Source organism: Myxocyprinus asiaticus, chromosome 17, assembly GCF_019703515.2.
Source record: "Myxocyprinus asiaticus isolate MX2 ecotype Aquarium Trade chromosome 17, UBuf_Myxa_2, whole genome shotgun sequence".
In the NCBI taxonomy this organism is placed as follows: domain Eukaryota; kingdom Metazoa; phylum Chordata; class Actinopteri; order Cypriniformes; family Catostomidae; genus Myxocyprinus; species Myxocyprinus asiaticus.
The window spans coordinates 40,365,200-40,379,243 of NC_059360.1; the positions used below are offsets into that span (position 1 = coordinate 40,365,200).

A 14,044-nucleotide genomic window follows, 5' to 3' on the forward strand; every position below is an offset into this window, starting at 1 on the left:
TTAAACCCAATTAACTTTACAGATGATGTAATGTCAACAAACCCCAAAACGACTGTTAAAAATGATTTAAACAACTTTACAGCTCGGATATAAGTGCTTTTATAAAATAATAAGCTTGACATTTCTGCCTTTAAACCCTCTAAAAATTGGCCCCATTCACATCCATTGTAAGTTCCTCACTGTAACGTTGATTTTTGCTTTTTTTAAAGAAAAGGAGGGACGAGTCGAAATTAATTTTTGTGGGAATCAACATTATGCCACAAATGATGTCAATTGAGCTTAACTTGTATTGAACCCGGAATATTCCTAAAGTGTCATTCTAATAACTGGAATGGGGTAGTTGAGTTGAGAGAAATTATACTAGCACATATACATTGTCTTTTTTAAAGAATAGAAACCGGTTGTGAAAACCAAGTAGTTTGAGAAATGGGCTATTTAAAGTCAACATGAAATCAAAATTAACCCATTATTTTTTTGTCCTCACTGATTATGTTTTCACGTCACATTATGAAAATGAAATGGTTTGCAAAGGCCGTTTCAAGTTGACTTTAAAGTATGTCAACAACCGCTTTTTTGTTTTTCAGATTAGCATGGTCTTTCCTGTTTCACATGCCGTGTTGTTATTATTCTCAGATAAATGATAATGGAAGCTCATTTGCAATTGTGCAAAGCATCAAAAGAACCATCAAAAACCCTCACAGCCCACTTCATCTGGACTGGTAAAATAATGATTATTTTGTTTATATTGTTTCATTTCTTGATTTTTATTTGCCATCTACTTTGCTAGTCTAAATTAACAAACAATATTAGCCTACGTGAATGCTCATTTATTGTAATCCTATGTCAAACACCACAAACATTAGGTCTACCGCAACAATTGTTTGTAAGTTTATTGGCTTGCATCAACATCAAATGGTGTATTTTCGGTTTCTTAGCAGTGAGCGCAAATGAACAGAAGGCTGAGAGTGCAGGTTTGCAGATAGACTCATTTGGATATCTCTGGTTTTGCATTGTGCATGGAACTGAATCAAAATAATCAACTGTAGGCTTAAATATAAAGCTAAATGTGAAGGGCTTGGTCATTGAATATAAGAAAAAGTTGGTTCAGTGTCAGAGAAATGGCCTGGTGGGTAGGTCAAGTGCTATGACGTTGCACGTTGGCACTCATGCGGGTGACAAAAGTTTTGGGTCCAACTTCTGTCATTTCCTTATCCCGCTCCTCCCACTTTATCTATTGTTTCCTTTCACCTTGTTCATTATATCCCTAAAATGTAGCTTGTGGCTTCAGCTTCTCTGACTTAAATTTGTCATTTTCAAGATGGGCAAAAAAACTTTGAGCTCCATTTCATCACACTTTATCTTATTTTTGATTACCCTTTCTCAAGACTTTGTGGCTTTATTGTGAATACTTGGGCAATTGACATAACATGTAAGGTTTGTTGTAAAATGAGTAACTTATTAAAATAATAATTATTATTATCGGGTTAGTGTGTTGTAATTCTGTTAGCAGTTTCAAGGCATTTGTGGAAATTGTCCTGTGGTGTGACCAGCAATAACCACATAAAAACATTACATTTTTAGAAACAATTTTTTATGACCGATATTACATAATGTAAAAAAGCCTATGTAATATAATATGTCACTTATTATGAAGTCCTGCGGAGTGACTCTAAGTGATTTCTTGTGGATCCCAGAAGATTGTTAATGCAGACTCACTAGGAAGAGAAGCACACAATCTTCAAGCGCAAGACTTCTGAAGAGGGTAAGTTTTACCTCCTATTAAAATGATTTTTGCTTACATGTAATTATTTCCATGCTCGTTTTACAGTTTGTTTGACAACTCTGTATAGCTTGATTGAGTTTCAGCATCACAGTAATAATTAAAGTAGGTTAAATGTGAAGTATGTAATTTTTCTATGTTAAAATATTCCCTCCAAATGGCTCTAAATAAGCCATTCATAGGTTCATTTCCCTGAAGAGCATAAATGCTGGGATTTGTGGCGTTATTTAAACATTGAGCAATGGCAGAGGGTGTGCTCAGGAAACCTGTTCAAAAACAGTCATTATTTTTGCAATTCCATTTAGTGACGCTAGTGGCACAAATATACCTTTAAAGGTGAAGTGTGTATTTTTATTATAAATTTTTTTTTTTTTTAAATTATTAAATACTTTCCCGTATACCAATTTAATGGTTTTATTCCCCCAAAACATGGCAGTTTGAGCATTCTGACATGTGTAATCTGCTGGTTAAACTTTGAGTCATTTTGCGCTTTTTGGTTTGTTGACATTGGGTTTGCTAACATGTCTTTGAGGGTGGGGTTTTGGAAAGACGGCATGTTGTTGAAGTGATGGGGGCGGTGACGGAGTGCTTACAGCACCTTCAACCCTTGATATCAATTAACTACAATATCAAATACTCATCAGTTTAGGCTGTGGTAGAGTTTTGTGTGGAATTTAGTTGTTTCAGGTTTTTTTTTTTTTTTTTTTCAATCTGTTTTTTTTTTTTTTTCAGATGCACCAATCAATATTCCCTGCAGGCTGTAAACCTGTGATATCACCGTGCACAACATGCTGCTACTTATACCACTGTCCTCTGTGCCCTAACATGAAACCAACCGAGATCTTAAAAATGAGAAAACATTTTGAAGTCCATTTAAAAAACGCAATTGTTTTTGAAGGTAGGATTGTTACCCACTGGAATTGATAGGCAATTTTAACAGGCAAATTTATTGGACAGAAACTGATTGTAGAAACTTTTTAAAGTCAACATGAAATTAAAATGGACCTTATTTTCTTCCTTAATACACGTTGCTTATTTTCTTGACCATGATCCATCAGCACTGTAAAATCGAATTAGTTTGCTTACTTGCTTTTTTAGGCAATTGGTTTGCATGCTTTTTTAAGTAAACGTACTAGGGCTGCAGCAACTGATCGCTAATTATCTATAATGGAAATCATTGACAACAATTTCATTATCGATTAGTTGGATATATGCAACGAGCACAGAGAAGCTCCATCAGTGACATCACTTTACAACCCAGTGGAAAAATTTTGCATGATGAGACTCGTTTGACAAACAGCGGAGACAAGTTGAAGCGGAAAAAAAAACTAGACCCAAGTTGTCCAGCACACGAGAGCACTTAATAAAGACTTCAGATTAGATGTTGTTTAATGTGGTGCGATTGTTGCTTCAGGTGCGTTGACCGAGTAATTGTGCCGTTTGATGTGCTTAAGAGTTGTTTCTCTCCAGTGAGTAACTTACGTTTTATAATGTATACATGTTATGAATACAAAATCAGGTGCTTATTTCCACGTATTTCGCAAAACTGTTTGCTTTTACCACATGTGATGAGTCTCCGTTAAACTTCACTGAGCATTGTGCAAGGGAGCGCCTGCATCAGCGTCAATCAAACCGATCGCAATAGAGAAAGGGAGCGCCATCGTACTCATGCAACGTCATACCTCGACTTCAGTTTCAATAATCAATTGTGCAGCTCTCATGCATATCACCCCGATGTCTAAAGTGTTTTTAGATGGTTTCTCCTCCTCAGGCAAGCGCATAATACAATGAGCAACGATGCCATTATCAGCGTGAGAGAGAATTTGCACAGCGTTTACAGATATTTGTACTATATTAAACTGTGTATAATGCTGAATATGATGTATAATAATTATAAGGGTCCTGATATTTGATAGTCCTCTTGATAATGCCAAATGTAATGTCTGATTTCACCAGTAAATGTATACCATGGCAAACATTATTTTACTGGATATACACATAGAATTGAAAAGAATAGTTTAGAAACATGTAATCAGTGACAATACTATTTTAAAACCTGCAATATTAATTTAAAATACTTAAAATGTATGTAATCAGTGACTTGTACAAGCATATATATCTAACATAATTATGTATTTTTCAGCTGGGCAGAATTGTTAATATTTCTATTCTGGTGTCACTATTGCCCTCTGCTGGGCCGATTTTTTGGTCCCACTCCTCCCCCGATAGATCATTTTACTCTTTAATGAACACTACTTTTTGTTAATTTTTACAAGTAAAGGAAATTAACTGTTTTGCATGTGTCCTGAAAGTAATAATAATAATAATAATAATAATAAATTAAAACTTTTCATGATTCAGGCTTTGTTCAAAGTCATGTGAGAGTGTAGAATCATGAATTCAGTACTGTAAATGTAACCAAATCCATATGCCCTTTATCATTTCTGTTTTAAAAATAAATAAAATTGTAAAAAAAATTACAGGAAATAATTGTATCCGATTAATCAAAGAAATAATCGAAGAGTAATCAATTATCAAAATACTCTTTAGTTGCAGCCCTAAAACGTACTTATTTGGCTCAAGTAAACAGAACTTAATTTTTCCCCTTTTTCTCCCAATTTGGAATGCCCAATTCCCAATGCGCTCTAAGTCCTCGTGGTCGCATAGTGATTCGCCTCAGTCCGGGTGGTGGAGGATGAATCCCAGTTGCCTCCGCGTCTGAGACAGTCAACCCGCGCATCTTATCACGTGGCTTGTTGAGCGCATTGCCACGGAGACATAGCGCGTGTGGAGGCTTCACGCCATCCACCGCGGCAACCACACTCAATTCACCACGTGCCCCACCGAGAACAAACCACATTATAGCGACCACGAGGAGGTTACCCCATGTGACTCTACCCTCCCTAGCAACCGGGCCAATTTGGTTGCTTACGAGACCTGGCTGGAGTCACACATAACTTAATTTTTTTAAGTAACGGTAACTAGTTACAAGAAAACTTAAATCGTCTGTCATTTAAAGTTTAATTGTTTTTATTTAATCATCTAAATTTAGTTATTGCACATCTTATACTGTATAAGGGATTACTATTTTTTTTTTATACTTTATACTTTTAGGCTGATGTCACCTAGGCCAAGTTGGTGGGGAAATTTATGTTAAGTATTCCGGCATCATTTTGAACTAATTTCGTAGCTAATGCTGCCTTTCTAAAATATTTCCAATAGTTAATTCAGCAGTTTAATGCCGGTTGAAGTTATAAAGGGACACGGCAATAATAGCAAGTAACGCTAGATTTGATATGTCTTGTTAACCTTGAGACTGAACCTGAACTTGATCCCAGACACTATCTCGGTTTCCAGCTGACAGAGGCTGAAATAAATTTAGCCTGATTCCTGGAACAAATGTTTTTATTCTCTCCATAATCGACCACAAATTCTGATTCAGGTCCAGCTCCATTCTGCTGTAGAGTGCGCACTTCTCGATTAAATCAATTACCGCTTGTTAAAATCAAGTTCCACCCTACATTGTTTTCTCGCAGAATATTCTGTTTCTCTCAGACAACAACTGCTTTTTTTTTTTTTGTTATTACAGATTTGCATTTTGTTCCTGTTTGACATGATGCATTTTTTTTTTTTTTTTTTTTTACAGATAAAAGATTATGTCGATGTCATTTACCATGCAGAAATTGTCCCCATTACCATTGTCCTAATTGTAATACAACTGTACTAAGAAGAAATAAAATGGAAGGTCATCTGAAGTTGTGCAAAACATCAAATCAAACCTCGCATCCACCTTCACCCGAACCGGTAAAATGAAAATTGGTTTGTTTATATAGTTTCATTTAATATAGTGTTTGAAGTATATTAATGTGATAACAACTCAAATGATTCCGGATATCGGACATGCAGTGCAGTTTGGAAATTCTGAAAGCACAGACCGATTTTAGGTGACACATCATTCGACCTCCTGTCACCATTTTCCTTTGATCACTCTGGCGTACCACAACAACCATTTGTAAAATTCTTCCAAGTTTGTTTCGTTAGCGAGCAGGAACATCAAACGTCTGCATCATATTTACTGTTCATTGCCAGTGAGTGCATGTGACATCACAGAGGCTACAAGTAAATGTGAGTTTGAGAGTGCAGATCTGCATCCATACTCTCTGGTTTTGCATATTGTGTGTAAATGAACCAACACAAAACATGCCTAAATATAAAACTAAATGCAGATGTTTTCTGATCTGCATATCCAGCCATGTTGAGCCAAAAAAGGGTCATAATTTGTACGTCTAATAATCATAATAAGTCCCATCCAACATACTTCTTGAACAGCACTGTTTTGGTGGCATTTCAGTCCAAATTCCAACTCTTCCTTTGGTCATATTGGTCGTATTATGAATGCTTGGGCAGTTGACATAACATGTACCTTAAATAGACAAGTTTATTATTCTTAGAATCATTTTAAGATCATTATGATTAGTTTTTAGTGTGTTTTAGTTCAATTAGCAATTTCAAGTCAATTGTGGAAATTGTCCTGTGGTGTGACTAGCAATGACCACAATAAAACAAATTTTATAAACGATTTTTCTTAGCAGATATTATGTAATTTAGAACAGTCTATGTCATATTAGAATGATAAATGTAATATGTCACTAATCTTGAAGTCTTGCAGAGTGACAGAAAAATATATATTTTTGGTATTGCATTTTTGTCGATTTCTTGGGATCAAGACCCACTTGAGAAGCAAACAACCTTCAAGCACAAGACTTATGAAGAGGGTAAGTTTTACCCCATAATAACATTTTACACTGTTTGTACAAATATTTCTATGCTCATTTTTGACAACTATATAGCTCAGTAGAAAAATTGATTCACAAGATTAATAAGCATAAAGGAGGTTAAAGGTGAAGTGTGTAAAAACTAGTTTGCTGTTAAATTGAGTAGTTCAAAACCATATGACTTTCTTATGGGGAACACAATGAATACATATTCTTGTCTGTCTTTTCAATTCAGTGGCATTTAAGAGTGACTGACTCTAAAGCTTGAAAAGGAACCCAACAGTATCATAAAAGTAGTCCATGTGACTTTTGTTTCAAATCTTTGCTCTTCGTTTAAGCTTTGAACACATTGCTTTGCTTGTTTGAGTGAACTCACCCAAAGGTGTGATTTTGGGGCAGGACAGGGGGAGTGTTTGGGAAACCTGTTTGAAAAAGGTCATTATTTTTGCAATTCCAGGCGTGGTCCAGAAATGACATACTTCACCTTCAAAATGTATATATGTCGATGCTATTACATAGTCGCATAATATCTATACGCACCAGTGGCTCAAAAGTAAAAATAACAGTCAAAGTAACTGTATTATGAATTTGCTTATGTTAAAATCATTGAAGTCAATTACATTTTTCATTTAACAGTCTTGTTTGTTTATATAATTTGTTAAAACCACAAAAACGTGAGCAGTAATGACAGGACTGGCGGGAAGATACTCATAGAAAAAGGCGTGTGAGGTGGTGATGACACACACAGAGCCATTTACACCGCTCAATACAGCATTTCAATTGAAATTAATGTTTTAAAACATCATCGGATGCCATCTTGTATAATAGACTTGTATAAAAGCAAGGGGTGAATGCTCCATCAAAGTATCAATGCACTTCCTATTCATATACACTGGCAGCTTCAGGCTCAATGGAGGGCCTCCAAGGCAAGATGCCGTAAAACGGTGATGGATGAAAGGTTAATTCTTTCAACCTAGCTGGGAGATCAATGACTTTTTCAGCAGCTCTGCATTTGTTTAGGGTAGATATTCTCAAACTTGGGGTTGCCAGAGATGCAAAAATATTGCAAGAAATTTCTCTCCACTGTATCTTACTTCTGATATATGTAAAATACTAGAAAAGGTTGAGAACCCTATTTAGGGTGAAACAAGTTACTTTTTAGAGCATTAAACACCCAGTCAGCTCCCGGTATCTGAGAGCTCTTAAGAGCATAGGAATTTTGAGAATGGGAAGTTTTATGTGGACCAGATCATCAGCTTTCATGGAGCTGACATTGAGGAAAACTGTGCAAAAAATGCATTGGGAAAAAAAAAAAACGGGGGAAAAAAATGCTTTCCTAGGCCAGAATTACATCTCTACCATAACAAAATGTAGTCATGATTTGTTAACCAGAGCCCATTGCACATGCAGCAAAACTGAGCAACTTGGATTAACTTTTGTTTTAATGAAGCCCAGAAGATGGTCAAAGAGAAAAGGAGAAACGATTATGTAAGACAAGGGAGAGTAGAGAAACATCAACCCTTTAAGCCTGCGAGAAAAAAATAATCGTCAAAATATTAACAACTACAGTCTTGACCAACACAGAATAGGTATCATTTGAAAGCTTAGAAGCTCTGCTTACCAGTGCATGTAGGCATTATGACCAAAACTGAACAAGTGCTTTGAAATTTGCAGACAAATCAGAAGTGTTCCGTTTTGATCATTTATTTAAAAAAAATGGAAATGGGGCCTTTCTAGATTTGATAAAATATGTATATTTTTTTTTCAAATAGTGATGGTGCTGTTTTTTTACATCAGTAATGTCCTGACTATACTTTGTGATCAGTAGAATGCCACTTTGGTGAAATAAAGTACCAGTTCCCTTCGGAAACAGCTAAATCTGTACATTATTCCAAACTTTTGGCCGCCAGTGTATATTTCTTTGACAATTATGTTGGTGCTGCTTATATGCCTCGTTTCTGCTTATAACTTCACAAAAGATAAACGGAGCAAAAAATATCACTTGCCATTATTTAGAGGAGGTGTTTATCTTTCAAACGAGCCCACACAATAGGTAATCGGATGCATAGATCATTTGATAATCCACACGAAGCACAAAGTTACATATGGCCACCAGGAGATGGCGCCATGTAAATGACGCAAACTCAACGATGCAGACTCATTGAGTCAAAGGGCCCACATTCTTAGAAATCTCATTACTAAAATCAAGTCTCTATGCTATGCATACCTTAAGTCGTTGTTTTTGCATGTGTAATTCGTTTTTTATGTACAGTTGTTATGTTTTATTTGTTTGGAGAGGCTTTTGGACACATGGAGACTTTTTTAGACACTGATAATTATTTATTTTTTTTAATCTATAACTTTTGATTGCTTTGTCGTATCAACACAACATTTTTATCAGAGACAGTTGACATGATTGGAGCCACCTTGTTTATACACAGAGATATAGCATGTCAAATAAGTTAAAAATAATTATTTTTTTATTTTTTTAGGTGTTTTTCAGGTGTACAGAATGTACAGTACTGTGCAAAAGACATAAGATGTTTAAAAAAATTTTTGTCTGAAAATAGTTTTTTATTTCTTCAGCTTTAGTGTGTCATTAGGAAATATAAATGTTATATAGATTCCCAAACATTACTTTTGCAAATAGAATAGAATAGAAGAACAGGGAGCCCTGCAACAGATGTCATGGCCCCCACAGAGCACTGAACATAGAGTCAGTCTGGGATTTCATGAAGAGACAGAAGCAATTGAAACCCTAAATAGATTGAAGAACTGTGGCGAATTCTCCAAGAAGCTTGGAACATCCAATCTGCCAACAACCAAGAAAAACTGTGTCCAGGTGTACCTAGGAGAATTGCTGCTGTTTTAAAGGCAAAGGTGGTCACACCAAATATTGATTTAGCTTTTTTATGTTTACTGGACTTTGTATGACGTTAACTGATAAATGAAAACTATTTATGGCATTATTTTTGAAGACATTCTCACTATGCAACATTTTTCACAAGTGCCTAAAACTTTTGCACAGTACTGTATCATAATCTATATTATTAAAAACAAATTTGAAGAGTTTTCTATACCAAACACTTGACCCTCCTTGTTATTTAAATAAAAAAATGTGTTGTTTTTTTGTTATAAGCCTTTAATTTTGGGTATGCCACTGAAACAGGAAATCTTTAAAAAAACACCTCCAGAGCTTAAAGGGTTAAAGGGATAGTTTGCATTTGAAATTCAAAATTGACATTTTGTCAGTATCTAGTCACCCTCATGTTGTTCCAAACCCCTAAGCTGATATGTTTTCTTTTGTGTAACACAGAAAGAAACATTTTAAATGTACTTTACTGGGGGGGGGTTCGATTCTGTTACAAATCTCGATTCTTAAGATAAATCAATTTTAAATAATTTCCCTGATGAAAAATTGATTTTTTTCATTTTATTTAAAAAATACAATACAACTATATTTTTGCAGAGTTCAATGCGAGTAGGTGTTCTCCAAGAAATGTTGTCTCTAATTCTTTACATTTAATCCTTTAAAAATCTGTGAACAATTCCTTTTAAAGCCAAAAAAGGAAGAATTGAGGAGGTGGAGAGAAAGGAAGTTATTGAAGGTCTTAGAAATGATACATTTTGACTTATCCTTTTTTTTCCTCTTACTTTTCAGGTCCGAATAAGTGGCTGCAAAAATTCAATCTCACCCACCCACAAAAAGACGATCCTTACTTTTGGTTTGCCTTTCCCATGTTTGTTGCCAGCTGTTATTTTGTCTTAATTTGTGTACATTTGTATCAGATGAAATTGCAAAAATATATGAATCTAATCCATAATGGATCAAGTTTGATGTGATTCTGTACGAGCATGTCTTCTGTCAAATGGTGTGACACTTTGGCAGGAAGAAAAATAAAAGTTCAGTGAAGTGTTGCCATTTTCTGATGAGATGTAATTTTTCTACAAATAATAAACTCAAACTCTATTTTCTGCCTGTCCTAAAATCTTACAATTCAGATGCATACATTTTCTTGTTTTTAATTCATTCCTGAAAATCTATAGTAAATTTATATGCAAAGCATATTAACAGGTTTTCAATATATGTTGTTAAAAAATATTAGTTGAAAAATATATTTATTGCAATAACAAGAGACTTTCATCGACATTTATCAAATGTTTCCTGCTGTTAAAAATTCACTTGTCACATCACAGGACTTTAGTTGTATTTATTAACAAAAAGGCTCCTTTAGAACCACAAAAATGATGGCATACAAAGTATCATGATATTACTATCTTCTAGTATAAATGTACTATGGTAGTATCATGGTATTCTTTAATTGGGAGTCCACGTACAGACCATTGTCTGTGAATATGGTAATCATCCAGTGTCATGGTATTATCATCTGATACCGTCACAGAACCATGGCACCACCCCAGTACTTCTTGCATCATTATTTTATTTAAATGTATATCATTTTACAACAATGGTACTTTTTATTTTCATTCATTCTTTTTAGTCCTTTTTACGATCTCAATTGACTTTAATGTCTGTTTTGTAAAGCACTTTAAATGACTATTGTGTATGAAAAATATGCTAAATAAACTTGCCTTGCCTTGTAAGGGAACTAAAGTGTCTGAAAATATTCCCTTTGCTTCATACAAATGTCAATTCCATGCTGCAGTCACAGGGAAAGACGTTCATGTTATGTGCCAACTGCCATTAAATCAATTCTTATTTGCTTTATCTTGCTCCATTACTTATGAAACAAAATGGATCCCCTCTAAGTTTCACTTTTTCTTTTCATGTTTTTCAAAATCAAGCAAGTCGACACTCCACTAGTGGATTTGGAGCAGATGGACCAGTTATCAGGTACAAAACAAAACACCTCAATTTCACTAAAGTTTACCTCATTTTTTCCTCAATTTTTATCAATTGTCAGTTAAAGGTGATGTGTGTTTAGAAAAAAAAAAATGTTAAAATACGTTCTCATATCCCAACTATATATGCAGCGACATCTAGAATTAAGCCATTTGTTGGCTTTGTGGCGCTATCAAAACATTGCTCTGTTTGTTTGAGCATCCCGACCAGCCAGTCATGGTATCATTTGCTAAACCAATTACATGGGCTTTGGGTGGGATTACCTGTTTTTCAAACCAATGGAAAATGGGATTGTTCAGAAAACCTGTTTGAAAACAAGTCATTTTTATTTTTTTTAGTGCCACAGAAAATACATCACCTTTACATTTTTATTAGTTTTATCTTGCATGCTTTTATGTTTCAGCTTATATATTTATCTCCTTTAGAAGAACTTGGGGTTGAAACATCTACTGATCAGGGTGAAGGCAGCAATGCTCAGCCAGAATTTTCTCAAGATAGTACAATGGAAGATGAGCTTGATGGACTTCCTGTTTTTGGGGCAGATGAAGATGATTGGGATGTGGACTTTAGCTCCAGTCACAAAGTTTACTCTCGGATAGCTAGGAACAGTGACGATAAAAATGAAAGTCAAGATGGAGCGCCAACTAGTGGTGCAGATGCAGGCAAGTTTACATGTCTGAAAATTGGTTTGCAGAATGATTGTCACATGTAAAATCGTTTTTACATTTAGATTGTCTTTACCTGTACAGTTACCTTTCATTTAAAGGAATAGTTGGCCTTAAAAATGAAAATGGTTTCATTATTTACTCGTTGTTCCGTGTTCTTATGTCTTTGAAATTGAAATGAATGGAGACTGGGACTTTTAAGCTTCAAAAAGATCACATAAGCATAATAAAAGTGGTCCATACGACTTGTGCACTACATTCCAAGTCCTTAGAAGGCATCTGATAGCTTAGCTTTGACAGAAGTTTAAGTCATTATTCAGTGAAAACCTTGTCCCCATTCATTGTAATTGCATGGAAAAGAACGACCAGTACATCACAGAGGTTTAGAACGACATGAGGATGAAGAAACGATGACAGAATTTTACCTTATTATTTAAACTGTGGACTCCAGTTTTGACATAATGCTTAAAATGGGCTTCTCTCTGACCACAGAAGAGAATAGTAACTCTACCAGTGGATCCTCAGAAATGGATGTGGAGACAGCAAAAGCTTCTGAGGACAACCCTGTCACCCCCTCATCAGACACTATAATAGGTAAAAACAAAACCTGCTAAATGTACAATGCACAACTTACTTGCTGATAAGGATACTCTGGAATAAATACTCTGCTTTCATGATGAGCTGCATGCCGTGGTTAGCAATTTATTGAACTGCATGTATCTCAACATTTTTCTTTTGTCTTTCTGTGTCAGATATCCAGGACGTACAGTCTGAAATGAGGATTGGGGGATTACAAAGTAGCGCAAAAGTAAGTTTGAATGATATTCAAACTCTGATAATATTGCCAAACACACAGTGCGGAACTGTTCTTTATTCTTAATGACAGCAGGATCCTCCAGCAGAAGGTGCTGATAGAGAAACATCTTGCTCACCAATAAGAATCAAGGACGAGCCGATAGATGAGGACTATGATAAAGCTTTAATGCCTCAGTCTGACATCAGTCGTATTAAAGAGGAGCTGGACAATATTGGCAATGAGGTAAGGTCTAGTTATGTTCAGCGATGCAGTTCAATCAGGCGTAAACTAATCTGTTTCCCTTGTGTATTATGAAAACTTGTCGATGTGTAATAAATGCCTTTCTGGCTTATTTTAGGCTTCCTCTCCATCAGATGAACTGAGGATCAGCTCTGTTTTCTCTGTTAGAGGAAATAGCAGTGATGGAGTTTCTGGTGAGGGCACATGTTTCACTTTCTCTACGCAGGATTTTACAGTTTACCACTAGCTTTACTGTTAATCCATGTGACTTTGGGGATTCTGCAGTCTTTTGGCACTATTCAGTATATAGATATATATATATATCTCTTTAGTTTTATGTATTTGCTTTTTTATTTTAAATCAGAGGGACCGTTATTTCGACTAGCCTATTTGATGCCAAATAGATTCAAAATGATGAATGAACGAACCATAATGCAGTAAAAATCAAGTTAAAAGTAAGCAAGGCATGTTTGCACTATGTTTGCATATTTACCTACAAATATTTTTACTAAAACATGTTTTTAGTGACTGAATGATTCATTAAGTCATGAATTGGTTCATTAAAATAGACAGTTTGAACTGATTCATGAAAAGGAATTGAATTTATGAATTCTTAACGCCATTTTTGCTACTAAAGCTTAATCAGAGACTCTTCAAATAAATCGCGAGATAATGCATGTTTGCAAAATGAACCTAATGATATTCAAATTAATTATTGGACAAATAAAAATGATTGACGATGTTGCTTAATTATATATTGTGAGCAAAATCGTCACAAATATATTGTGAATTATCATTGACTTCACAAGCAAAGTAAAGCAAATACTCACACTGAATTGAATCTTAATAGTTTAATGATGAATTTAATGTCATTACAATTGTAATACATTTCGTCTTGATGCTGTTTGAACACATGAAGTAATG

At 35.0% G+C, this 14,044-nt stretch overlaps 1 protein-coding gene across 9 annotated transcripts in view; it reads left to right on the forward strand.

The window, feature by feature from the left end:
• The window catches only part of si:ch211-266o15.1 (zinc finger MYM-type protein 4), a 41,331-nt gene that overhangs the window by 3,123 nt on the left and 24,164 nt on the right, over positions 1–14,044 (forward strand). For 2 of the 9 annotated variants that reach the window (XM_051723051.1, XM_051723055.1), the window contains exons 2-10: positions 1,695–1,762; positions 2,513–2,678; positions 5,427–5,584; positions 11,362–11,410; positions 11,845–12,081; positions 12,577–12,678; positions 12,837–12,892; positions 12,971–13,123; positions 13,239–13,314. In XM_051723051.1, coding sequence (XP_051579011.1) covers positions 2,513–2,678; positions 5,427–5,584; positions 11,362–11,410; positions 11,845–12,081; positions 12,577–12,678; positions 12,837–12,892; positions 12,971–13,123; positions 13,239–13,314 — 997 coding nt within the window. In that variant the 5' untranslated portion in view covers positions 1,695–1,762. Of the gene's footprint in view, positions 1–1,678; positions 1,763–2,512; positions 2,679–5,426; positions 5,585–11,361; positions 11,411–11,822; positions 12,082–12,576; positions 12,679–12,836; positions 12,893–12,970; positions 13,124–13,238; positions 13,315–14,044 lie in introns of those variants that run through there. The other 7 variants (XM_051723054.1, XM_051723059.1, XM_051723052.1 and 4 more) reach the window with 7 other exon arrangements.